The 27,625-nt window shown below is 39.4% G+C and overlaps 1 protein-coding gene across 2 annotated transcripts in view; it reads right to left on the bottom strand.

Moving 5' to 3' along the window:
* Window positions 1-25,197, bottom strand: part of Unc5c (unc-5 netrin receptor C) — a 334,931-nt gene extending 309,734 nt beyond the window's left edge. For both annotated transcript variants that reach the window (XM_048333767.1, XM_048333768.1), the window contains exon 1: window positions 24,775-25,197. In XM_048333767.1, coding sequence (XP_048189724.1) covers window positions 24,775-24,898 — 124 coding nt within the window. In that variant the 5' untranslated portion in view covers window positions 24,899-25,197. The remainder of the gene's footprint in view (window positions 1-24,774) is intronic.
* Between the last annotated feature and the right edge of the window lie 2,428 nt (window positions 25,198-27,625).

Raw genomic sequence — 27,625 nt, 5'->3', positions numbered from 1 at the left:
GATTACAACAGATGATGCATAAATTGTGCCTGTGCTGTGAGGGACAGAAACTGTTGTGATTGCTGCTGTTAGGGAGATGAGAAGCACACGCGGGAGAGGAGGCTGAGATCAGGCCGGTAGCTGGCCAGTTGGCCACCTGCACGTATGTGTTCTTTGGCCCACAATGCACGAGAGACTTCAAACAAAAACTGAGACCTGGCTTTTCTTGAACAACTAGAAGCTGCCACCATATTGAGCCTGTCCCCTGCAGGGAGAACCCAGAGCCTCTCATATTAAATAGGCATACACGCTCTAGTTTTCCCCGTGCCCGGTTGGAACTGCCATCGTACACTCAGTTCACTCCAGTGAAGGCGAGGGGCCCACTAGGAGATATTGTTTGTGGCCGCTGGTTTTTGCCAACGAATAAGAAATGAAATGTAAATCTGCATGTGGGAGTTGAAGGTAGAGTGTTGCGTGGTAGAAAGCAGCTGCATCTGAGAGCCCAGGGGGGAACGTGAGTTGTAGTCCCAGGTTGACATTAACACCTGAGTGAACTCTGGGCTCTACGGGGGACTGTTTCCTCATCTGTTAAACATATGTGCTGCCTGGGTAAAGTTTCTAAACACCAGGCAAATCAGTTCCTCATCTGGGTTTCGGTTTCTTCTGCGTTCTTAAAAAAGAATGATGCCAAATTAGTGGGTTACTAAAGTCTTGCTGAATTAAAGAAAGGCCTGCTCCATGCCCCCATCCGAAAAAAAAACAAAAAGAAAAAAAGAAACAGGACACATAAGGTCGATGAAATGCATTTAGAAGCTCAAGTGCTAGGAATAAGTTTAACCTACACAGAGCAGTAATTTTGAAAGCGCCTCCCCTGTAGGGCTGGCCTTATTTATGCTGAATAAAGAGAACTAATCATTCCTCTAAGTTTATTCTTTTTTTAAAAAATAGGTAATATTTTACTTACTAAATATCATTGAAAAACTTTGCTGGTCCTTAGAATGTAATTTAACTTACACCTTTTATTAATTTATAGTTTACAAATTTTGTTTAGCTTATTCTGTTTATGTACTTAATAACTTGTAACAACTTTTTCTCATTACTTTTCTTTTTATGATTATTTTTCAGAGAAGAGGAGAATGCAGCCAAGAATCCAATGTATATTGTAAGTTTATTCTTTTTCCTAAAATACTTGCCAATATTCAAATGCAAATATAATTTTGGTTTGTTTTACATTTCTAGAGTAAAACTCCAACTTTACATTCTCTCTCTCTCTCTCTCTCTCTCTCTCTCTCTCTCTCTCTCTCTCTCTCTCTCTCTCTCTCTCTCTCTCTTCCTTTCTGGTAGTGGGGCTTGAACTCTGGGCCTGGCCACTATCCCTGAGCTCTTCAGCTCAAGGCTAGTGCTCTACCACTTGAGCCACAGCATCACTTTCAGTTTTCTGGTGACTAACTGGAGATAAGAGTCACTTGTGCCACAACTGTTCTTCTGGCTATTTGTTGGTTAATTGGTTAATTGGATAGGAGTCTCATAGACCTTCTTGCTGGACTGGTTTTGAACTGTGACCTTTCGATCTCAGACTCCTGAGTAGCTAGGATTCTAAATGTGAACCACCAGAGGCCAATATCATCTTAGAAAGCTTTATCCAACTGAAGTTTTGTAAATTCCACAAGATAAAAGGGAGCAAAAGGCATGGGGCTCAAAATGTGTCACCAAAACGTTCAACCATGGTAGCACTTTTAACAATCATCATAGTTTAAAATAATATCATATTTAAAAAAAATAACTACCATATGCAGTTCCAGTTTCCATGTGCCAAGACTATTTCTAAAAGCAAGGTTATATACATAGTCATGTGTGCTTTAAGGACAGGGTAGGTCCTGAGAAGAAAATCAATAGACTGTCTGGCTTTGCATCAACACCAAACAGTACTTGATGAATCAATATAGTGCTAAGATTGCTAGATGATATACTTTTATGGGATCATTGTTGAGTACACGCTCGACTGTGACTTAAATGCCATTTTGAGTCGATGGCTAATACATCTTACTGATGTTCAGGATATTTGTTCATAACTATTACTTCCCAGTTCCAAAGAAATGTGGGGTTATTCCAGAAAACTTCATTGTGTTCTGAAGTAGAAATCAACCATGGGGAAGATTTTTATTTTGTGTTTAATTGTCGAGTAAAGTAACTACTGGACTCAGAGGTAGGAGTTATTTGGGTATAATTTCTGGGGGTGTTGAGACAGCTCATACGAGTCATTCATCAAAGAGAATAAAAGGAGAAATACATTCCACATTGATGTGTGTCTGTGTGGATGTGTTTAGCATATCTTCATTTCTACACCCTTAAAAAAAAAATCTGTTCTGAGAAGCAAACGTTTTCTGTCCTATGATACATTTAATGACATACTCCAAAACACTTGATGAAAGACTGAAGGTTTGCAGTAAAAGGTTGCCCTGTTCAGTAGCATAAACAGAAAAGTAGCTTTTTGGGTTGATCAATTATTGACCTAAACTTCATGAAAGACAGTTACTTTGCAAAGTCCTAAGACAGTATATTAAATTCTAAAACCACTGTCAATACAGACTAATATTTTATCCTAGTGGTTAAGAAGATATTGCAAGGTGCTGGTGGTTCATGCTTGTTATCCTAGCTGCTTGGGAGGCTGAGACCTGAGGATCAAAGTTCTAAGGAAGCCAGGCAGAGAAGTCTCTGAGACTCTGTCGCTAATTAACCAGCTAAAAAGCTGGGCTGGAGCCATGGTGTAAGTGATATACTTTTGGCCATGAGGCCTTGAGTTCAAATACCACAGAAAGGGAGGTAGTGGGGGGGGGCGTGGAAGAGGAGGAAAGAGAGGAAGGGGAGATTTTTGTGTCCTGGTAAAGTGATTATTCATCCCATCTATGCAGGACAATCCCAATATTTATCAATAATTATGAATAGATTTCCCTTGATATACAAATAGACTCAATTGAGGCAATTAATTATGTGTCTGGCTAGTACAGCTAGAACACAGCTCTAAAACATACTTTTTTAGATGGATGGACTGACATGTAGGTCGTATGGCAAAATTAAAACTGATGGAGAAAATACTTGTGAAAAGAATTATACAAAGTACATTTTCTCATAAATTTTAGTAAAGTTATACCTTGAATTTAAGTTTATAAGCAATATAAAAATCTTTGTAAAAAGTAAACAGTGGTTAGTAATAGATGAATATAATTAAAATAGTAATTCTAGAACAAATGAACTATTTGCAATATTTATGATGCTTTCAAATTATGTCCGCAGCAAAACTAAACAAAGACTATATAATTACCACAAACATCTGAATTCTTAGCTGAATAATGAATTAATTCAAGTAAAATTGTTCAAATATGGATCTTTTCATTTCTTAAAGTTGAAATAATAATCTAACAATATGAGGTTTTTCTTTGTGTTGCTTTGGACCCACTCATGGGGATTAGAACATGATCTTAACAAGTTGTAATACTCATATTGCAAACTAACTATAAACATACAAAAGAATGGATGTTTGCTCTGATCTCTTTATAAATAAAAATAGCAGAGAGTTTAATTAGGTTTGCTAAAGTAAAATATACACACTAAGAAACAAATAACATGAACCAAATGTCTCTAGTACAGGAAAGATATTGTAGCTGGTAGGAAAATATTTCAAGTCAAGTAATGACTTTAAAGAAATGGAAAAACGATAAATACTTTTATATACATATGTATTTACCCCAATTTGTAAACTTCCTAAAAGCAAATACTCTAAAACACATTGGTTTTAAAAACAAATGAACAAAACTGAATGAACTCAATTCAAGCAATATTGTCAATTTCAGCTCACAATATTTTATTAACCCGTGAGAAGAAGCAAATCAAGATATTAATAAGTACAACATATCAGTATTTTAAAAATTCATAAAATGCCTTTAATTTCACTATCATTTACTATTAGAGATTTTATTGTGACAATACCAAAGTAGATATTTAGTTATATAACTGTTAATTTCTACATTATATATTAATTTATTAACTATGTATTAACTGTATGTTAATTTGTATAACTTATATAACTAAATTAGTTGAGATTATAATCTAAAAATATTGAGATTTTTGTGGTTTTCTGTACATCTAATATTGTTTTCTGGCTCATAAATAACTAATTATACTTTTTGGAAATAAATTGAAGGTTTTTTTTTTTAGGTAAAAAACATTTTTTTGAGACATGGACTCACTATGTAGCTTTGGTTGAAATCAAAGGTTACTCCTCCTGCTTCGTCATTCATGGATTTATTTGTGTTAAATCACAGTGCTATACAATGTCAAATGAATGTCTTGACCAGGGCTTCCAAACACTGAGTTGATAAAGGACTCTTACTTCTTCCATGATAAGCTCCGGTTTTCTGATAACTGGAGTAGCTCTCAGCCTCCCCATCCTAAGATGGCTTTAGCTATTCTATAAAGATACCATTCTCAATGCATGGATTGGCATACAGGCGCTTAGTATAGTAAAAAAACCAACATTGTTTTTTATCCTCATGGTTTCCACATATTTTAAGAAAAACTGAATTGCTTATTTTACAGTGTGCTAAATAAGATGAATGGAATTTAAGAGCAGGGTTTATCTGAGAATGCAGGCTGTTTCCTTTTAATCTAAAATATAAATTTTCTTTATATGTCTTTTAACCCAAGCACTCGAGAAGCTTTGAGTGTGACCTACCTCATATATGCACAGTACCACAAAAATAACTTTATACCCTTTTCGTCTTATACGGTTATATCTCACATGTACTCATTTTCTTTTATTTTTGCCAGTCCTGGGCCTTGGACCCAGGGCCTGAGCACTGTCCCTGGCTTCCTTTTACTCAAGGCTAGCACTCTGCCACTTGAGCCACAGCACCACTTCTGGCTGTTTTCCATATATGTGGTACTAGGGAATTGAACCCAGGGCTTCATGTATATGAGGCAAGCTCTCTTGCCACTAGGCCATATTCCCAGCCCACATGTACTCATTTTCTAAAACAAGAAATTATCAGACCCTCAGAAGCACCCACTGATGCCTATATGCTATTCAGTCCTAAAAAACAAACAAATAAAATAAGGTAATAATAAAAAGGTTAAAAAGTGTTCACTAAAGGAAGGACCAATAAATAAATAAATTTATAAAACTAAAATTTACTACAGGGTCAAATTTAAAACTGTGATCTTATAAACTTTCTATATTTTGAAACTCATTGAATATACAAAACAATTCCTACATTTTGTATTGAAAATGTTTTAGATTTTCATGCTAAAAAAAAAAGTGGCTCTTTCAACTTAAAGTGCCCTGTAGGATTTTAATGAATGAACTGACTTTGAATAACTGTTCATGTGGCTTATACTTAACTTTCTCATCTTCCCACCCATAGAGATTCTTTCATTAGGTCCCTTCATCTAGTCTTTTAAGAGAGGGAAACATATCTAGCATAGCCATCCTTTACCTTCAAGCTCTGACATCATTTTATAAATATAAAAGCACCAAGGAGACCATTACTCAAAATCCAAACAAGCTTTAAAGGATGTAAAAGTATATTTAAGAGGAAACAACAAACCCACACTACTGGGCTGACTCTCACACTCTGTGGCTGAGAGGTGTAGTCATGTCTGGCCTTAGTGGCTTAGCTACATAGTATGTAATAAAACAGCTAAATTTGGATTGGAGACTCATTTTGCTCTACAGAAATGGAATGTAGCCCCAGGAGAGTCAAGACAGAGAATGACTCTAGAAATCAGAGACCAGGTCTTTGTGTAACTCTTCACTTCAACATAAACACGAGAGCTCTTAATAGAAGAAGCCTGAAGGAAAAATTGCTCTCAAGATTGAAAGGGGAAGAAAATGGAAAGAGGCGAAGAAAGGAATTCTTTGGTCATAGATGTAACAAAACATTGCTGGTAGCCTTTCTACATTGCCTGCAGTGCCTGCTCCTGTCCTTCTTCAAAATCAGCGAGTTTTACCCCATCAGAAAGTTTTTAGCATCAACTACATTTCTCTCTCCTTTTGTCCCTTCTAAAATATTTTTTTATTATTTTGTCAGGTCCATCTACTATCTGGTGTTTTCACCTACAACTATTGAAAGTTTTAAGTTTCTGAAAGGCAAATTATATATTTTTAAATTATTATATCTCTAGGAGACACAGCAACTAATACCACACAAAATAAATTGATTTTAGTTGTAGTGGATTTTTCTTCATATAAGGAAAGCTAAAGTCAATCATGGTTTGAGAGAAAATTTATTCCATGTTGAAATATATATATATATATATTTTAACTTTCACTTCTACACTACTTGTTACATCTTTATCCTTAAGTAAATTTAAATTTTAGCAACCAAAGATTCCTAATTTAAAAATTAGCGTGAATCAGGATTCATGCAATTACAGGGATGCAATGTTACAGTTTTCATTTTCAAGTTTAGTTTCATTTACTCGGCAACATGAAAGAAGAACTCCAAGTTAAGTCAAAATATACAGATAAATTACATATTGTAAAAATATTATTTCCTCTCCTTTTTGAAGCATTTGTTCTTAGATAGTTCTTGAATCTCTTTTCCATATTTGGTACTCACTTTTAACAAAACTGAGTATATTCAACAAATATAAATTGCAGAGAGTATGCACATATATATATACATGCATTTTTAGATTGTGTTATGTTAAGCATAACTTTTGTCGAGTAAGATGTAAGTTTATTTTAGTTTAGCCTCAGAGATCCTTTCTGACACATTTTTGAGGGCTGGTCTGTTCTGGTAAGTTTCCAGAATAAATTCTACGTCTCCCTTTTAAAATAGGGCAATATTTTGATGTGTAACTACTGTGGGAACTGAAGGCATTTCTGGTGATTACAGCCAGTGAATAACTTGTTTTCATAGTGATAAGTATATAGTTAACATTAGGCAAGAGAATAAATGTTTTTCCAAATATATGCTAAGCCCATCTAAGAATAAATGAGGTCATACAGGCATCTTCAACTCCTAGCTATATATTAGACTGTGTTCATTTCCATGAATTTCATTCATTCACAGCTCCCCACGCCAACAACACAATAACAACAAAAGGCATCCTTACTTAAGAAAGGGAAAATAAGTGAAGAAAGAAAATCTAAGGCTTAGGTGTTTTCTTTGGTCCACTTGTGTCTCATAGACTTTCCTATAAGCTCATATAAACCAGAGTGGTTCACAGCTTAAGACAAAATGAAATGTAGAAATTCAATGCATGATGAAATAAGATATGTATATTGGCTAAATGCATTTCTAAATATGGAAGTATTATCTTCAATCAACACTTAACACTGCTTTTGTAACTTGATTACATGCCTTAGTGTATATAATTTATCATGACTCATTATACTTCCTAAAGTACTCTTTTGAATGGGTAATATTTTCTTTTTCTTTTTTCTTTTGAAAAGGGAGAGTTTGAAATATGTTTCCAGAGGGTAAAATTGCGTGCAATGATGGACAAAAAACTTTTGCCTTGATCATGAGTCAAGATTTGGTGCCTTTTACAACCAGAAAAATTAGTTCACAAAAAGAAAAGAAGTACTATTCATTGAATTTATTCTATGGTACTTATTAAAATAAAAAGGAACAGTTTTTTTTTTCAAGCATCAAAAATAAACCTTTTAATAGGCAATTTTTTAAAAAACCCTCTAATTTTACATCATCACTTTTCTGAAAGTGGCACCCAGTTTTGTTCATATCCTGAGAGTATTTGTGTGTTGTGAGGAAGATGTAAGTTTACACAAAAGGAATCTATTACATTTTTCTTTGTTTTCAAAGTATTCTTTTAATGAAGAGGTAAATTTACACAAAAGGATTCTATTACGTTTTTCTTTGATTTCAAAGTATTCTTTCAATGCTGCTCTCAAGCAAGGTTTTACTCTAAATGCCTTTGGTTTAAATTGACAGTCTTGAAATCTTTCCTAAAGTAATATTTGCCTCTTTAAACATCTCTCTGGTATGCCATTATGGGCACCTGCTGCTGATAATTACAGGTCTGTCTCCTAACCACTTCCTCTGCTTTATGTCGAGGCAAGGCCTAGGCTGCTTGATTATAAACAACTATCAGTTAAAGACCACTACATAGTTCTCTGCCATAATTATTCAGGGTGAGCTGGGAATGTGTTTACTGAAGTCTTGAGCAAGAAAGAGTCAGTTGTTATATTTTGTTATATTTACTTGTTAAATTCTTTTGTTAGCAATGTACCACAATCCATAATATATTATGGTCACACCAAAAGGTCCTATGAAAAGATTTGATTCAATGATGCTTTAGAAGGACACATTTCACTAGACTGTTTCCTAGTCTAAAAATCAAAATATGCCACCCCCAAATTAAAGGTTGCGATCTGACCCTCCCCACCACAATCTTCCAAACAATAATCAATTATAAGGAAAGAACTAGTTTAATTTGTATTCCTCCAAATATCTTCCAGGCACTAATCAATTATAAGGAATGCACTAGTTAAGTTTGTATTCCCAAACAAACTTTTTCATGACTGTGGGCCATTTTGTCCTCAACCTATAGCCGCCCTTCCCTTCCAGCTCACACTTAACTCTTAAGCCTTACCAGAAACTTGTTTACTATGGTGTGGAGAGAAATAACAATACTCCATAGATCAATTTATTGACACCACACACACACACACACACACACACACACACACACACACACACAATCCCAATAGAAAACAGTGTTATCATGCATTTAGAAAGTCTATTTATATTACCAATATTCCATATGATAGAATTCTACTGCTGAGTGGAAGGGAAATTCTATGGGAATACTAGAGTACTCTTGAATTGGTGAACTCTATAAACCCCAATCTGTGTTTCAGATTAACCAAACCAGTTATGGACTAACTATGCTCACACTGTCTGACCATCAATTATGTGAAGTTTATTTGTTTCACATACAACCGAATCAATGTCCTTATCTAATCGCCACAAATTATAGGATAGAAAACTAAAAACTAGGAAGGCATTTCTGAGGTTAAGGAAACTGGCCTTTAATGTCTTAGCTTTCTGTCATGGTGACAAAAAAATATCTCACATAATCTTTGAGATAATATCTCAGAAGAAAAGCTTTATTTTGGTTTTAAGATTTCACAGGTCCTCCTCCACCCCCCACACCCCCCACCCCCCCGCCATGGTACCTTGGCTAGAGCGCTATTGGGTGGGCCATTTGGTAAGTGATGGGGGTACAATAGTGGAACAAAGCTATTCAAATCATAATGATAAGAATTGGAGAGAGAGGGAAAGAGAGAGAGGGCACAATCGTTCCCTTTAAGGACACTGACTTCACCTTCAATTCTTCAAGGCTCCCCACCTCCAACACCTCCCCATAGTGGTGGGTAGTCCCATGCACCTCTGGGGGTCATTTCAGATCCAAATTACAGCAATTCATGTCTAACAGATGGTAAGTACTCTCTGCAGTTAATCTTTCCTGCACCACAATTTCCTGTGCTGCTCATCCCCATCACTAGATCCAGGAGTCCTCAAAGCAGGTGAGCAAGAGAAGCGAACTCCACCACCATGGGTGGTCAGAAGCCCCAGTGAGCTGTGTGATTCATGCCTCAACAAAAAATGCCTTCCTCCGGTATTATGCACGGGGGGCTGGTCACAAGCCAAGCTTCCAACACTGCGTCACAGGCTGGAAACATGAACAGGGACCCGCCACTCCTGTGCTGATGTGAGAGATGAGGAAACTCAAGCTGAGGATACAGGAGAAGAGTGATGTAGCTGGTAGCTTTATGAAGGAATGGACATCTAAGCTAAGATGGAATACCAAACAGAAGTCAGCCAGAGAGAAGGCAAAGAATATGAGAAAGGAACCAAGGAAAAGTACAACTCAGAACTGTGTAACTCAGAGTGTGCATGATGGCTGGCCAGAAAGCTCTGAAAAATGTCCACTTTGGGCCCCACTGAAACAGCCTGTGGCAGATTTGAGGTAGGAGTGTGTTCTTAGGGGACTGGGAGCATAGCCACAGAGGAGAGTTCCCAGAATAAATGAGAGGGATCAGCAAAAACCGACTCTGAGTCTTGCTAAGAAATTTAGAACCTATAATAAAAGCTATGGTTTTGAGAAAAAGTTCTGTTGGTGAAGCTTGTTAGATTTTCTTGTTGTCAGGGTGGAGGACAGAAGGGCTTGGGGAAAGTATGGAGGGATAAAAGGAACTTCAACCAGTCGCTTGAGAAATGCGCACCCTTTTGAAGTATATTGGGGTAACATGCATCGTCTATTCTAATGCAGCACCATTAAATGTTTGACTATGTCTACATTTTTGCAAATACAGAATTATAAGAGATTCTAGGAAATAGGTTCATTATTTGGACCACTTTCCCTGCTGAGTTATTCTTATATTCACTCGATGAAAGAATCTCAAGAAAGCATATATTCCAAAACAGACTAGATATTGTTTTTATTAGTTTGAAACAATAGGAAAAGCACCATAGTAATCACACAAATGAATTTCCTAAAATAGTCTAATATTTAGAATATAAGCATTTTGATAAAATTGATTTTATTTTATCAAAATATTCTTTTTTATTTTAACAAAGTAAAATTAATTTTTGGTTCTACCGAGGAACCAAAAAAAACACAGTACATATATTAACTTTGGAAATCTCCCAAGAAAACTACCACAAATAAAATGGTAGATATAGCATAAAAGTCCAAACAAGCAGTTTAATCATTCATTAAATGTACTCTGGATTGTTGCTGTTGGTTCTTTGAATGAAATGAGATCCTATAAAGATAAGAGACTTCCATAATTAGGTAAAGTCAGAGCCAAATTGTGGATTCCAGACTTCCTCTTAGTTTTCCTTACAGTATTCATTGTACAGAACTTGGGGGTTTGGAAGAAGAGTATGTTGGGTTTAAAATAAAAAGATTAAACTTTGCTTCTGGAAAATGAAAATTACAAATGAGTTGGTGTGCCCTATGGGGTCATTTTGATATGATGAATTTCCCCTGTATATTTATTTAATGCATCTATTATGCTTGTGAAAGGTGCACAATTGCATTAATTTTTCATAAATATATGCCACTGTGTTTTTCTTAGCAAGGTGACATATTTTGAAAAAGAGGATTTTTATGTTTTGTCTAAAAATATTACAATCAAGCAACTGTAAGGATTATAAAGCCAAAGAACAAAGGATTACTAATATCATAGTACACATATACATACATATTCTCACTCCTTCACTGCCCCCTCCTCCACTGAATATTACTTGTTTCTAAGAGATTTTATTTTTCTTTGCCAACGTTGGTGTTGAATCAACTTCATATTTACCCTTTGGAATATATTCTTGACAATATTTTTATTTTTATTTATTTGTTGTCAGTTCTGGAGCTTGGACTCAGGGCCTGAGACCTGTCCCTGGCTTCTTTTTTGCTCAAGGCTAGCACTCTACCTCTCAAGCTGTTTCCGTGGTGCTGAGGAATCAAAGCCAAGGCTTCGTGCATGCTAGGCAAGCCCTCTACAGCTAAGCCATATTCCCAGCCCTTGACAATGTTTTTAAAAGCAAAAACATTGTTTGAGGGGGTTTTCTCTTTCACTTCTTATATAACTCAAATAATCCATATAAGTATTTGAGACATTATAGAATTGAAGTAGTATGCTCATTCATCTATTAAAATGCTTTATTAAATATAGCATATATCAGTCACTTTGTTCATATTTAATTATATAAATAAACAATTTGGGTATCTAATTAATTTCTCTTTTGCTTACTATAATGTGTACAACAAAGCATGTAGAACTCTGACCTGGATTGAAACTTTGGCTTCCCCCCACTCACTGGGAACAATAAATGCTTTGTAACGTTAAAACTACTACTATGAATAAAGATAGTTGCATTTTACTATTCCTCTAGAAAAAGTTTTAGTACTAGTAAAAGATAAGGCATTTGATAGTTATTTTTCTGAATCTCTATATTTCATCAGTGTTGTGAATATATAATGGGGAAAGGAAGACATGTATGTGAGGACAGCTATTGCTATGGGAACTCATTCTAGACACAGAACATGGCTCAGAAAAAAAGCATTTCCACTAAACTTGCATGTCAATAAAACAGAAACAAACATATTGGCTTTCTAAAGAATGTTCATGTCAAGTTGAATATCGCAGCCTAACTGGGTATAAGAAGTCTAACTTTTAAGATCTACCTATCTTTCAAAAAATTATCTTTAACAATACACCCTCCTTTCTTCACAAGACATTCTTTCATTTGAAGTGTGTCCATTAAAGACACACCATCTGAATGCAATCTTCTCACTCTTGTCATACACCCAATGATTTTTAGAGCAATTCCAGATGAAAATGTCCTATGCTAGAGACTTCTGTACTTAAAGTAATATGGCAGCAACAAAAGTGCTCATGTATGCCAAGTACTTGTCTGGTGCCAGAAACTGTCCTCAGTCCTTCACTTAGGATTAACCTATTAATCTGACTAGTACTGTGACATAAATATTGTGATTATTTTGATCTCTGTTCCCAAATGTGAAGTGACACTAAGAGATTGGAAACCTGATTAAATAGCCGAGCATCGGCTTCCCTTCACCATGGTACTTATACACTGGCAACAGTTGTCTCTGGATTTCTCTTGCTTTCTGACTTCTCTTTTCCATGGGTGAATTTCAATACATTGTATTCTGTATTATAAAACTATCAGACCCAAACCACGCAGGCGTGCACACACAAACACACACAGAAGCCATCTGATAGATTCTCTCTCATTCACAGTCAATGAGAGGAAAAGTTAAACTGGTAGACAAAGGGAGAAGAGGTTAGTGTGGAAAAGGGAGAGAGAAAACTACTCAATTATCTGAACACAGTCGTAATGCATTAAAGAGCAGACATCATTACAGACTATTTTCAGCAAGTTTTTATAAGTCTCATAAGCAAATTCACATGAGTACAAAACTATATATAGTGTTACTCGAATTTTTAAAAGTGCTATTCATGCAAATAAAGGACATCTGTCAAGTGACCCAAGAAAGTATCAGTATATTGTATATAAGGCTATTATTTTTCCTTAAAAGCGACTTGAAACTCTAATGTAATAATCTTCTTATTTCAATCAATCAAATGTCATCTTGTTCTTTTCCACACAACCCAGTTTCATAATACTAGTGCATAGAGGTGTATAAATATATTAGATGGTCAGATACAGTGATATTTTTCTCATTTTAGAGTGGAATTACATTTTATGCAATACCAAAGGAAAAATGTACACAAAGTAGTCACTTTAAAAAGATATTTTAGCCTGAAAATAATAAAGTGAATTTAAAATAAAAATTCAAATCCCACTGGTTAAACTAAATTATATTTCCATCTATTATTAATGTTGGAGGTACACAGTAAAGATGGGAATGGGATTATTGACCAAGTTCCCCTGTCACGAGTTACTAAATAGAGTTTGGTTAATAATTTAATTACAGAATCTAGGTCCATATAAGCTTCAAATTCATCCCAAATGAGCATTTATAAGACCTGACATGTATTAAAACAGTTACCACCACCAAATAGTACTTCTTTAATGTTACTAAAAAAGGTTGTTATAAAGATATAATAACCTAAAAAGGAATTCTGTTACCCCATTGTGAAAAAAGGGTAAGATTTCCTTTTTAATTTTTTTCTCTTCAAGAAACAGCTGCGGGCACCTAAAATTTAAAACAAACATAAACAAGGAAAGGGCGACATATTTGGTTAGACAACTGAATGAATAATTGTATTTTATTTTGTGGGTAATTGGGGATAAGAGTCTCACCAGCTTTTCTTAGAATGTGGGCTTTGAACCTCCATCCTCAGATCTCAGCCTCCCGAGTAGCTAGGATTACAGGTGTGAGCCCACCAACCACCGGTACCCAGTGAATGCATACATTCTAAAGATGTGAGACGAATTCATGTGATCACTGTGAAAGTGCTCACGGAGCTTCTGCGCGGCTATTGGGGTCAGATGGCAGAATGAGGACTCCACTGTGGATCCTTGTCCTAATGGCCTGATAATAGGAGAGGGGAGCTGGAGTGAGCTTCCCCTATGGCTTCACAGTAGAGTGAGAAAGACAGCCACTGATGAATTACTACTCTAATCTCAACTCACCCATTACATTACTGAGCAACCCTGTTTGTCTCCACAATGGTTTCATAGTTACTGGCTTGGAGAGTCATGTGACTTATAAGAGATTCTTGGATTCTAATATAGTTTGCAATGAACCCCCTTTCAGGTGATTGGAAATGTTGATTGCAAACACATACCAGTGATAGAAAAATAAAAATTGGGAAGGAGAATATTGGGTTATGCCAACCTAGAATTTTATTCAACACAGCCCTAATACATCTTATGGCTTTCAAAAATATTATCGTAGTAATCACCTTACAATCTTAGTACATATTAAGTCCTAGCTGAGTTCTTACTTGTTCCCTTTTTTTGTTCACTCTTGTCTTCTTCCCTACTTAAATACCTAGCAGCTTCTAAGAAAGGGGAGGGGGCTTCCTGTAGTTTTGAAATACATGAAAAAATTAATATTGTGGTAAATTAAAAACATGAATAACGACAATAAAACCCTTTTGCTTTAAGTGTGTGTGGAAGTACCTCATGCCAGTATAGGCTTCAATGAAAACAACTTGTCCTGAAAGTCAAGCTTAAGCTAGGCCAGATGACTTTTCTCAAAGGCTCCCTTTAAAAGCCCTCCTGCCATTTATTATCTTCTTGTTATATAGGCTGTTACTTTTGTTTCATCACAAATCTCTGCCTATTTATTAGCAGCCTTGCGACTACTATCAGATGACATTTGTTTTACTTAATGTACATAGTTTTACAAAAAAAATTATAGAACTGCTATTACTGCATTATATGGGGAAAATATTCCTGTGTCCATTTAGCTGACACCGCATCAGCTGCTATTTAAACTGGGCTTAGCTAATGGACTTTTAATGTCAGCGGGGTTATGTGCAGTTACTGGCTATTAGCAGAAATGGCTCCTTTCTATAAAAATCACTTCTCCTCAAGTGTGTTGTTTGAACATTCCTTTCTCTAATTTAGTGACTGTCGTTGAATGCAGAACAAACTGAAGGACTCAGGAGTCTGCCGTTATCTTTAAGACCCTTTTTTTAACCTTGCAACTCAGCATTAAACAGGCAACCTCTCCCATTAACATTTAGATTTGTAATCACAAAACTTTGTGAGGAATTATTGTTTACTTTGACATGCTTTAACAGCATGCTAAGTATCTTGCTAGGAAAACCCCATGTGATCAATGAAGAAGAATCAATGTGTGATGTACAGAAAACAGTTGTACAAATCATAGAATTTATTTGCATGTTTAAAAAGAAATCCTAGTTCAAACATACCAAAAGATGGGAAAGCAAATGACAATAGGCACTTTCTTCATGTGTATTGGTGTATCATGCAAATAGTTACACATTCCCATTATCATGATCATGAATAGGAACAAGGAGATACATCACCATCTTCTGAATTCTGTAGAATCTTTCACTAGTAATCAACCCTTCCCCTTCTCAATTAACTTCCTTTGTCCCTTTAAATAAAGGATATCATGGAAAATCCTGGAAATAAAGCCACCAGTGTGGTAGCTGAGGGAGTCCAAGAGAAAAAAGACAATCAAACCTTATTCCATTTGATTAAAAGGTTGAAACAAGCCATCACTGAAAAATTCTAGTAAGGAAGAAGAACACAGCAGAAGACTCCGATCACACCACACAGGAGGTCACCTCCTGTAGGTCACTTACCATGACAAAGCTGACCCTCCCAGGGAGCCTGGAAAGAGAGGGTGATAAGAGTAGATGGAGTATTTTAGCCCTACTTGTCTGAACTTGGATGTCCTTCTCTGGCCAACAAATTAAAGTTGACCAAAGGACTGAAGGAAAATAACTGTGGTTCCCCTCCACTTCCCCTATTCACTGGAACAAACCTGTGAACCTGGAGCTCCCTGGGAAGACAAGACAAAACTTCTGCTCCTCAAATAAGTCACAATTGATGAGAGAGCCATTCCTCTTCTGCACACGATGGTGCGGTTACCTTTTGCTTAAAAGTAAGATGTAATATTTCACTGGGAAATCAGTGATTAAGTCTGATTCCCCAGACTTCAATTACCCGAATTTGTGTTATAAATGGAATTCATTTGTGTTTTGAGGCTATTACTAAGTCTGAAAATGAACTCTTTGTCCTAAAACAAGAAAAGTTACCACACACACACCACACATGTACATACATGTGCAAATGCCCAGTTGTTACAAGCAAATATGTTCCCAAAGGGAATTACTAAAATGTATTTTTCTACTCCTTGTGATTTTTTATTTCATTAAGAATGTGTCTGAAAATATCACCCTAGAAAATAATTTCATAGTTATTTATTCTAATAAGACTAACCAGTATGTTATTCTCATGATTGTCATTTTGAATAAATCCAGTAAAATGATACCTATCCTCTTGCTATGTGGAATAGCAATCTACAGTTATCACCTTTTGGGCCATCTTTCTTCTTTTCATGTGACAATAAGTAAACTATAAGTTTTCCATTCATATATAAGTGATTATTTTAAATTAATTCATAATATGCATGTTCTTGTGCAATAAAAGTCTAAGGATAGACATTGAGTGATACTATGGATTTTTTTTAATGCACTGTAATTCTATTATGGATAAACTCCACTTAAACCAAACCTTTGGGGCAGGAGAGTTATTGTCCCTAAAACCCCCAGGTAATTCTAAGAGAATTCTGTTCAGTTCCTTCTAAGCAGATGGTTTTAAGAAACAACACTACTGTGGTATTAATGACAGTCTTCAGCAGAGTAGCTCAGCAAGTGGCAGGACATTTCATAACCATCACTGTTGTAGACTTCTCAGACGCACACATCCTTCTCAAGTAGATTTAAAAAAAAATTCAGACAGCCAGGCACCAGTGGGTCACAGCTGTAATCCCGGCTACTCATAAGGCTGAGATCTGAGGATCAAGGTTCAAAGCTAGCCAGGACAGGAAAGTCCATGTGACTCTTATCTCCAATTAACCACCAAGCAATAGAGGACTAGCCTTAAGCTGAAGAGCTCAGGGACAGCTCCCAGGCCCAAAGTTCAAGCCCCATTGACCAACACAAATAAATAAAAAATCCAGACATATATATTTTTTTTACAAATGTGGACTTGTAAAATATATGCTAAATACTTACACCATATTAAGTGAAGTATATGCAAATCAAGACACTATTTAGATTGCAGTTCCAAGTCAAAGGCCTGCTAACTAAAACAACAAATGTTCATCTGAGATCTCTATATTGAATAGCACAAATAGTGACTCACATAGGCAAGTCTGTTTTTCCTCAGCTTCTGAGAATTACTGAAATGAATGGTTTTAGACCAGGCCCCAGGGCCTGTGAGAGCGAAGCTTGTGATATAGGCTGCTGGAATGGAGTGGTGGGTATCAACTTCTTTCCATCTTTGAACTGGGATTCCTAACATATTTTCAAGTTTATAAACTTTCCCTGACTTATGAAGATCTAGAATAAAGATCGGACATTGTGGGAGAAAATGATAGGGAGCCTAATTACTGCTTTATTTAGAATGATTTCAAGATTGCTAGGCACTTAAACCTGATGGCCTCCACCATGTGGTTATAATGTATATATTTGGTAAATTCTTCATTCCATTATAATACAATACATCATTTTCCTTTTACCCAAAACTAAATCCCCACATGAATACATATCACACAGACAAAACCTTGAAGTGACATTACCACTATTTACTTTGTCTTTCCAATCATAATGTTTTGTTCTGGCAGTAATTTGGGCTTTTGTTTGCTTGGGATTAAAAATAACACACATCTTTGAAAAACATGTACAAGAAAAGAACAGTGCTGTTGTGGTGACTATCATTTTAGTGTCTACAACAGAGTTTCGATTTGTTAAAGAAAACTTTTTGAACTAGTCATAAAAGATGTTTCAGGGACTGGTATGTAGCTCAATGGCAAAGCACTTACCAACAAGTGCAATATCCTGGGTTCCATCCCCAGTACCAAAAAGGAAAAGACAAAATATATAGTTAAAACAACAACAACAACCCCCCCAAAAAGGGGGGGGGGATTTAGCTGCTTGAAATTGCAAAAAAAAAAAAAGTGCTACAATGATTTACAATATTTAAATACAAGAAACTATCTCACAAATTCATAAAGGACCTTGCAAAATCACAAAGAACAAACCAGCCCAAAATGAATTATTTTTCTTGGTCTGGAATTTAACTGGAGATAACTGTACCATCTACTCCAATATATTGTACTTTTAGTGTGTAAAAACATGTATATTATAAATTAATTTTAAATAATCATTTTTATATATGAATGGCATATTTGTAAATTAACAATTTCTATTATTACACATACTAGTTTCCTTGAGTTCTGAAAAAAACACTCTACTTTTTTCTCCCAAGATCTATTTTTCCTTATAATTCAACTACAATTACTCTTAAGATCCATTTTAATATGGAAGCATCTATTTATTTTCATTGGAGAGAAATGCTCATACAAAAGGTTTTTCTTCTAAATGGAAAAAAATGCTATGAGGACAATGTATTATGGTTAAGTTCAGGCAGTCCATAATGAAATAATCAATTAAGACATTGACTAAAAATGAGAAATGTTAGCATTCATCAATAAACTTGTTAAATGTGCTGAGGCCATTTCTCTCTAGCCTCCTTAGTTAGAATTAGAGATAATATGTGTGCTCCTACTGGAGGCATTTTTATAGTTCTTATAATTGCTGAAAAATGAAACTAGCCATAAAAGACACATGACAAAATGATGAGTGAAGGCAAACTCCCCCCACCCCATCCTCACGACCTTTTCAAATAAATAATGCTTACAACCCTGGAGCTAAATCTGACTCATGAAAATCATCTGCTCAAATGGTTGTTGTGAGCCCTACTCTTTGATATAAGAACTCAAAACAGGTGTTTCACTATGAGGAAGATTCACCAAACTCACCTCCCTCTCTCCTTTCTCTGTCATGATGGCAATGAAATGTGCTCTGTTATTTCACTTGAAGAGGGAAGACTCCAAACATTGGAGTCATGTAACACTTCACCTTGGCATTGCAAAGCATTTGGGAGTCACTGATCACCACTAAGAAAAGTATAAAGGGGCCAGGACTTAATATGCATATGTGGCATTTTTAAAGCCTTGTGTCACTTCCTAAGCTATAACTATATTTGCAATATAATACATGCTTCTGAAGCTTGATGAAAAGGCAGACCCTCTGACACCTCCACACAGGTAGAGAAGACAGAAAAGTATTTACTTCTTCGAATACACCCCGTCCTGTGAGCTCACCAAAGCATAAACTGTTTCTATTAAAATCTCCATAAATCTGGATATTAAAAAAAATACTTGTAACAACAGAAACTAGCCAATCACTGAATTTCATTTTAACAACTAGGGAAAAAGGAAACAGTTGTATTTAAGACTGCTCAAGGCAAATTCACTTCAAAGAAGTATCAATTAAAAATGGCACAGAGTTTTTGTAAGAGATTTCTGAACTGATTTGTTCTGGGACAATGTCCAAGATTTCACGTCCATGTAGTCATCCCCCATAAATGTATACACCAGAACAATGATCCTTATTGGACCTGTAGTATGCGTAGTTCTCAGTTTATATGTATGGAAACTGAGGCACAAAAAGGGAAAGTAATGTACTCATCCTTACATAGCTAGTGGGCATTAAAAGAAGAAATTATGTGTCATTGGTGTTCTTTGAACGAATGGGTAGTGTGGGCATAAGAGCATTAATGACAGCATTAAAAGCCCTTAGATTGTCCCTCTCCAATGCCAGGTAAGATAGATAGAAAGATAGATAGATAGATAGATAGATAGATAATATAGTTAGATAATCTGGAGTATAAAGCCAGCAGGAATCTATGTCTACTCCCCTAAACTCCCCCTCTCATCACCAAAAGAAAAGAAGAGAGAGAGAGAGAGAGAGAGAGAGAGAGAGAGAGAGAGAGAGAGAAGAAAAGTAAAGAAAAGTCCACACACACTCAACCAAATCACTTCTATGTAGAAAATTTAGAACCTCATCCATTACATCAAAGCTCCTGGCCTGACCTGTACTTACCACCTCCATGCTTGAACCCACCACCCATGCCTTCAGTTAGATTTCAGAAAGGGAGTTACGCTATCAGCACTCTAAGCCTGTCTTCTCAAGGAAGAAGCTTTCTCCTTGAAGTCTATGTCATTAACACAGAGCACAGGATCTGGGACACAGTATCAATTGTTCTTTGGGAAACTTCCTTCCAATAGTATACTCTACCCATGAGTTCCTATGTTTCCAATTGGTAAGAAGATAGGAACAGGTTTATTTTTAAGTGCCACCGAGGCAAAAGGCAACTAAAAAAAGATCTAGGCTGACATTGCAAGGCAGGAGCCTGGCACTGGCCCAATCACCACCCCCACTGGTTTTATTCCTTCTCTTCCTTCCGGAAGTAGCTGCAGCCTGCATGGTTAATGTTTCTTCTGAGAGTTACTCCCTCTGCTGCTCCAGCAAAGCCATGACCTAAATCAGAAAAGTGCTAAATGCAGTTAAGGACTAATAGAGCATCTCTCACTGCTGTTGCACTAATTGGAGAATGCAGCATACATTAGAGCATGGTTGTATTTAAGTTTCAACAATAAATCCTAAATAAGCTAAAAGTGTCTGCCTAGTGGAGCTCGTGTCTTTTCCACCTCCTTAGGGAGTTTGCTTAAAATAGATCAAGACTGTAATCAGTAGGAATTCTGATCACAGACAGTTCCCAAAGTGCAATAGGAGACAGGGAGGATGCAGTTTTGTTTAACTGTGAACCCTCACAGTGTATGGCAGGCCACAGTGTCAATAAATGTCTCTTACAATCGAATGATCTTCTTCTTGTTGGTTATCTGCCTGTTCTTGTTGTTTGTTTTGGTTTGTTTTAGACCAGTTCTTGTTTTGTAGCCCAGGCTGACCTTGAATTGGAGACGTGCCTGCCTCACCTTCTGAAGTGCTGGGGTTGTAGGTGTGCACCATTGTGCCTAGCCATGATTCTTCATTTTATGCACACGCTTGCAAAGTTGGTCCTGTGCAGCCTTTTAATCATTCTCTAAGTTTGAACATACACGCAATTTTTCTGAACCAATAAAAATTTGCTTACTTTTTCCTTGTTGCAGGTTGGCAAAGTGATCTCATGAATTTGCCTTTATAATGGAAATATATATGATACAATTAGAAGGAAATCCAATTGCCCTTAGCGACAATTATCAATCTGTAACACAACTGTATGCCTAAAGGCATGGAAGTCTTTTTTCCTATTCTCTAGGCAAAAGTATATTATTTGTTTGTTTTAAAACACTATTAATTAATTTACGATCATAGAGAATTCTCTCTAGTCGGATTAGCCAGCAGTGACTTTCAGTTCTGTGCTAGGAGGTGTTAACGCTCATAACACTAGTTGGTGCTAGATAATCAGAATATCAATGCTCTGTAGACCAGAGAGAATATATTAATCAACAGGAGGCACAAATTCAGGAGCAAACTGAAAAGCCCCCCCGACACACACACACAGGCACACACACAAGCACAGGCATAAATACTCACACACTCACACACATAGGCCTTCACTGGTAGAATGTTCCATTCTTGCAAATGAGAAGCACCACAAACTCCCTGGAGCTAGGAGTTCTCTGCTACCCGGAATGAAACAATTAGAGCATAGCCAGAAAGGAGAAAGTTGTTGCCTAAAGCTTAGAGAATTTCCCAAGGACCTATTTAAAATGACTGCTGCCTGTCTTTAAACCAGTTACAAAACTCATTTAAAAAAAAAAGTACCCATTCTTGATTTCTATCTTAAACATCATGGTTCTCCCCCACCCTCCCCATACCCTAGTTACTGCTGAAGGGATATCTAGTCTCAAATATCTCATTTCTCCTGTCCTTCTCCAAAACAGATTTTTAAAAGGAACCTCATTCACATTTTTAACTAGTACAATGAACTTTTCTGTCTTAATTGCATATGTGTTTCCATTCATAAAAACAGTCCTCTGGGGTCTCAAGCTCACCAGAACAAGGAAATGGCACCTTGAGGTTATAGGTGAGAGTTTGCTCTACTGCAAAGTAAGGAGGACAGAGACACAGTGGAGGACTTGTAAGTCTCATTATCAGATCAGGAAAAACCAATGCATGGTTCGAAGAGGACAGTGTTAACAGCGGTTCAGTAGGAATCAGGCTGGGGTAATGGATAGCAGAGATGATGATGCAGCTAATATTGGGGTTTGGTGCTTTCTACCTTTGATATCTCCCAGACAGGAAGGGCTAATGCCCTGGAATATGGGTGATAACAAAGAAGAAAGTTGTAGAATAGTGAATTTTACAGACAATATGAGTTTTTGTAGTTACTGAGGCTTGAATTCAGGGTCTGGGTGCTGTCCCTTAGCTTTATTCTCTTCAAGGCTGGCACTCGAACATCTGAGCCACAAATCCATTTCCTGCTTTTTGGTGGTTAGTCATTAGTAAGATTCTTGCAAACTTTTATGCCTGAGCTGGGTTCAAATCATGATCTTCAGCTCTCAATCACCTGAGGAGCTGGAGATTTAGGCTGTGAGCCCCTGACACGTGACACAAACCACGCAATTTAAACAAAAACACATTTCATTCATCCAGCACAAGAGGAACTAAACAGTAGATGGAGAAAAGCTGTAGTGAAATGCACACACACTACATTTGAGTTTTCTTTTTCCACTTAAGATCAGAACCAGTCTTGGTTTGGTCTTCAAGGAGAAAGGAAGATGCAAGCAGCTAGCATCCCTTGCATTTTGAGTGCTTTTTCTTTACATCCCTTCTCCCTTCTTCTTTCAATATTAATCCACTTACAGTCCCCAGTTTGATGATCTTTATTGATCCTTTTTGTTTTCTATCCAATGTTTTTAATTTGGCTGTTGTAAGCTCTCAGCAGGAATCCTATCTCCTTCTGGGATCTTGGGAGGGGGGACTTTAACTTGTTCTTTCCTAAACAGTTCCCTCATCATACCCCCCCACCCCATGGCTTAGGACTTTATGCACTCAATAACAGCAGGGGTTTTCCACAGGGCTGATTCCGGGACTATGCTTCAGGTTGCTCACTTAGCATTCCACACATCCACCTCTATGCATCCCGGGCTGCCTTTCTGACAACTTCTTACCAATTGCCGGAAACCTACATGATTCCCCCGATTCCCAGTGTGGAGATGGCGTTGCAAAATGGACAGAGAGATAAACTCTGGAATGTGCAGAAGAAAATCAGAGCAGAACCTCAGGGACCAGAGCCATCCGCTGAAAAAGGAAGGATTTAGGAGCTGGTCCACTTAGCAGGGCATCAGGGAAATTCACTCCCAAGGTGTTGCTGTCGCTAATTCACAAACCTTGGCTAATCGCTTACTTCTCCACCCCACCACACTACTCAGGCCTCCGGGGCTCCCCTCTACCACCAAACCCCTTTCTGTCCCTGGGCCTCCCCCAGATCACAGGAGGACACATCAGCCGCTGAGACTCAGGAAGTTGGGGCTACCACGCGCCTACCCAGCCCCCTCCCCCATTTGAAAAGAAGTAGATCCTAGGGGGGTGTGTGTGTGTGTGTGTGTGTGTGTGTGTGTAGATCCCTCAATTGCCTCTTTCTTGCATCAACACCCGATCCCCTCTCCAGTTCAGGAAAAGCGCCCTTGCTTCCCCAGCTAGCAATCACAGGCAAAGGAAGCAAATCGATTCAGGTGCGAGCTAGACTCTGCCTGAAAGCTAAAGGCCCAGGTGACCCGAGATAGACCCTGGCGAGGACAGTCTTGACTCCTCATCTCACCAGGCCCCAAAGGCTGGGCGCAGCCTCCACCCTTTCCAACTCCGGGGAGCGCGGCGATCCGCCTCGGTGCCTAACCCCGGGTTCTTGTCCATCCCCAACTCCAGCCCATCTCCTCCCAGGGCGGCCTTGTCCAGAGCCCCACGCACTTGGCCAGCGGTTTCCTTGCGTGTCATGACCATGCCAGCGTTCTGACCTGGCGAGCCGCGCCGGGGAGTTGCAGATTTGGTTGGACCCAGCAGCCGCTTTCCTGAGCGGTGGGGCTTAAGTTTCTCTGTGTGGTGGTGCAAGGGAGACACGGAGAGGGGGAGAGGGGAGAAGGCGTGCGTGCCATCCACACCCCGCCCGTGCCCCTCGCTGAGAACCTGGGTCCGGGTGGGCAGTGCATCTCTATAGCGTCCAGAGCAGCAGCCCCGAGGGGCACCGTCCACTTTGGGGGGGGGGGGGGGGTTGTCCTCGGCGGGAATGAACGCATTCCTCAGCCTAGACGCCAGGGAGATCCTGCAAGCCCAGTCACCCACCGCGCGGCGCGGGGAGCCTGGGCACACCACGCGCGTCAGGGTGCCGCCGTGGCACCCCACAGGGCGTCCCCAACCCTCCGCCGGGACCCCAGGCCAGGAGGAGCGCGCGCGTGCCGACCCCAAAGTGCAAGGGACACCCCAGAGTCGCATATGCAGAGCCGGATCGGGGTCTACACCCCGCGAGACCCTCCCAGTGAAAGCTTAGCGACTAGTTGGGAAAGTGGCGTGTAAAGTGGTTTCGAACTGAGAGCAACGAGGCCGACCGGGGGGAGCCCTGGAGAAGTGAGGAGGAGGAGGAGGAGGAGGTGGAGGAGAGGTAGAAGTGGGGAAGGACGAAACCAAGAGAAGTGGCGGCGCAGCCCGGCGCTCGCACCCCTTACCTTGGGCGGCGGATCCGGTGCCGCTGGCGCTGAGCAGGGCCAGGGCAGGTAGCACGAGCATTTGCAGCAAGTATCCGAGCCCCAGTCCGCAGCGGGCCGCGGTGGCCCTCAGTCCTTTCCTCATGGTGGAGCGATCGAGGGGTGCCCGGGGGGGTTGGCGGGGGTGGGGTGGGGGGACCTCACCGGGCAGCAGCCGAATCCGTGCCCCGCCAAGCAGTCCGAAGGAATAACCACCAGCGAGCGCCACACTCCACTTTCTCCAAGGGCAGGGGCCAACCGAGGGGCGGAGAGGAGATGGCGAGGAGGAGTTTGAAGATCCCCTTCCCGGCCGCCGGTGCCTTCGAACTGACGACCTGACGTCCCCCGCCCCCCGCGAGGGGCTGCTGGGGCCCCCACTTGGGGGAAGTCCGGGCAGGCGCAAGGCGGCCGCCGCCGCAGCTCCGCCGCGAGCCGAGCGCCGAGTGCGGTCCGGGTCCCCTCGCCCGCGCGGAGCACACACACAGCCACGGAGACGGGGGGCGGGGAGTGGGCGGGGAGGGAGCGGCAGGAAGAGGCTCGGGCACGGTGAGGCGCTCCGATCTCCAAGCTCCAGGCTCCTCACCGGGAAGGAGAGACGCCCCAGCCGCCGCCGCCGCCGCCAGGGAAGGGCCAAGGACAGTCACCTCCCAGAGCGGGGCGCGCGGGAGACCCGGAGGCGCACGCCCGCCCAGGAGGTGCCCCACTCCGCCTAGGGGCTGCGCGGCGGCGGGAGCGCGCTCGCCCACCTTATGTAAGCCACGATGGAGCCAGATCCTCTCGCCTGCTGCCGGAGCTGGTGAGCGCCGGGGGTGTTACTCACTCCAACAGTGGCGACAGACACCGCGGGGAAGAGGCGGCTGCCGCTGCGCCCGAGAGCGCGCTGCCTCCCGCGGTGAGCAGCCCCACTCCGCGGGGTGAGCGCGGGGGGGGGGACGCGCCCCGGGCCGCTTGGCTGTGTCCACGAGCGCTCAGCCCCGCCGCCCGCCAGCTTCACCGAGCCCAGCCAGATAAGCTTGCTCTAGGACTCCATAGATTTTTTTTTTTTCCCCGATTGATTAAGCCCAGTGTGGACTCGAACTTGTCCCCAGCGATGGGGAAGAAGGCATGAAGCTTTTCATTCAGTGTCCCAGGGCACTATCTGGGTTGTCAGCGGCAACCAAGACTGGGTTCTTGCTCTCTGCGAGACTGTGTGCGACCTCTGCCATGGAACAGAAACTAAACGATCAGTGAAAGAAAACTCCTTTCTTCCTCAGAGCGTTGTGTGCGTGCATCTTGGTGGCTGGCTGAGGTTGAGTATTTAGAGGTATTGACGCAATACGGGAGGAGAAATTCTGCCAGGAAAAAAAAGAGAAAGAAAGAAAAGCAGAACAAAATTTGCAGAGACCCAAAGTGCTGTTGGAACGTCTGACATATTTTCCAAATTGCTAACTACATGTGTAAAGGCAGGGAGACGGCTGTGATTCAGATAGAACTGTTCCGTTAGGTTGAGCATTCCTGCTTTAAGGATGAAGGAGGAATGTCAGAATGGGTGGGCAGAATGAAAAAAAAAAGATAAACAAAGGATGGATTAAAAAATTCAATTACAAGGGCACAGTGGGAAGGAGAAAAAAGCCCTTTCTTAGAATAGTACATTTTTAAGGTAATAAATGGTGTATTAGGGAAGTGTTAAACTCTGGGTGCCAAGAGCACACACACACACAGATACACACAGATACACAGAGCAAACACACACACACTCACACACTCACACAGAGCAAACTTGATGTCTAACTTTGACCATAGCCATACTCGCTTTGTTGACATGGCAGGTCAGGTCAACTACATGGCTCAGTTTTTCTCATCTGTGAAATAATTACTTAGCTCTTTTTTTTTTCATTGTACCACTCCAGGATTCAGCCTGCCTTGCTCTGTCTAAACCTCTAGCCCATGATAACTGTCTTGGATGAATCCTATAGACCTGAGAAGGTCTTCTACTTGCCAAGGACAGCAACAAAGGCGTGATTTATTGTATCTATGTAGGCTCTGTCTGCCACTTAAAATCTCTTCACTTTCTTCAATTTCTCATGTGGACACATTATAATGGTTTTCGTAAGAGAGTATGCACTGGAGTCAGAGTATGGATTCAATTTTTCATGTTTTGCTCATTGGATGATATTGAATAGTAAGGCTAGGTGTCTCTGTTTCCTCATCTGTAAAATAGGTCTAACAGCAGTAATTCTCATACAGGAGTTTGTCAGGACTTAAATGAATTAAACACATATAAAAGGTGTGACACATTGAATTATGAACTGCTATTTTTATTGCGCATGGAAGATTTGCATCCATTTTATGCTAACTAAACCAGTACTGTTCAACAGAACTTTCTGTATCAAGGACCATGTTTATAACTATGCTCTCCAAAATCATAGTACATATATGTGGCTATTTAACACTTACAGTGGGCCCACTATGACTTGGTAGTTTTAAATTGTATTTAAATAATTCATTTACATTTGCATAGCTGCATGTAGAGACTAACTACCATGTTGTGTGGGACAGGTAGGCGAATAGTAAACTGCCAATTATTCTAAATATTTATCACAAGAAGGGAGTAATATTATTATATTTGAATTTTTTCCAAGAAGTATAATGGCTCAAATTCTTTTAAGGAAATATGCCCCCCCACCTCAATATCCATTATCATCAGCAAATTCCCATAGTTTATTATTTATTCTTTTATACATTTTTTCTAACTACTCTTTAACTCTTGTATTAACACTCTATTCCATCTTCTGCTCTCCATACAGAATCCAACATATAACCTGAATTTAATCAGTATTGGTTGATTACCCAA

The sequence above is a fragment of the Perognathus longimembris genome, chromosome 24 (assembly GCF_023159225.1).
Source record: "Perognathus longimembris pacificus isolate PPM17 chromosome 24, ASM2315922v1, whole genome shotgun sequence".
Lineage (NCBI taxonomy): Eukaryota > Metazoa > Chordata > Mammalia > Rodentia > Heteromyidae > Perognathus > Perognathus longimembris.
The sequence above is the reverse complement of the archived record's forward strand: the minus strand, read 5'-3'. Positions and strand labels throughout refer to the sequence as shown.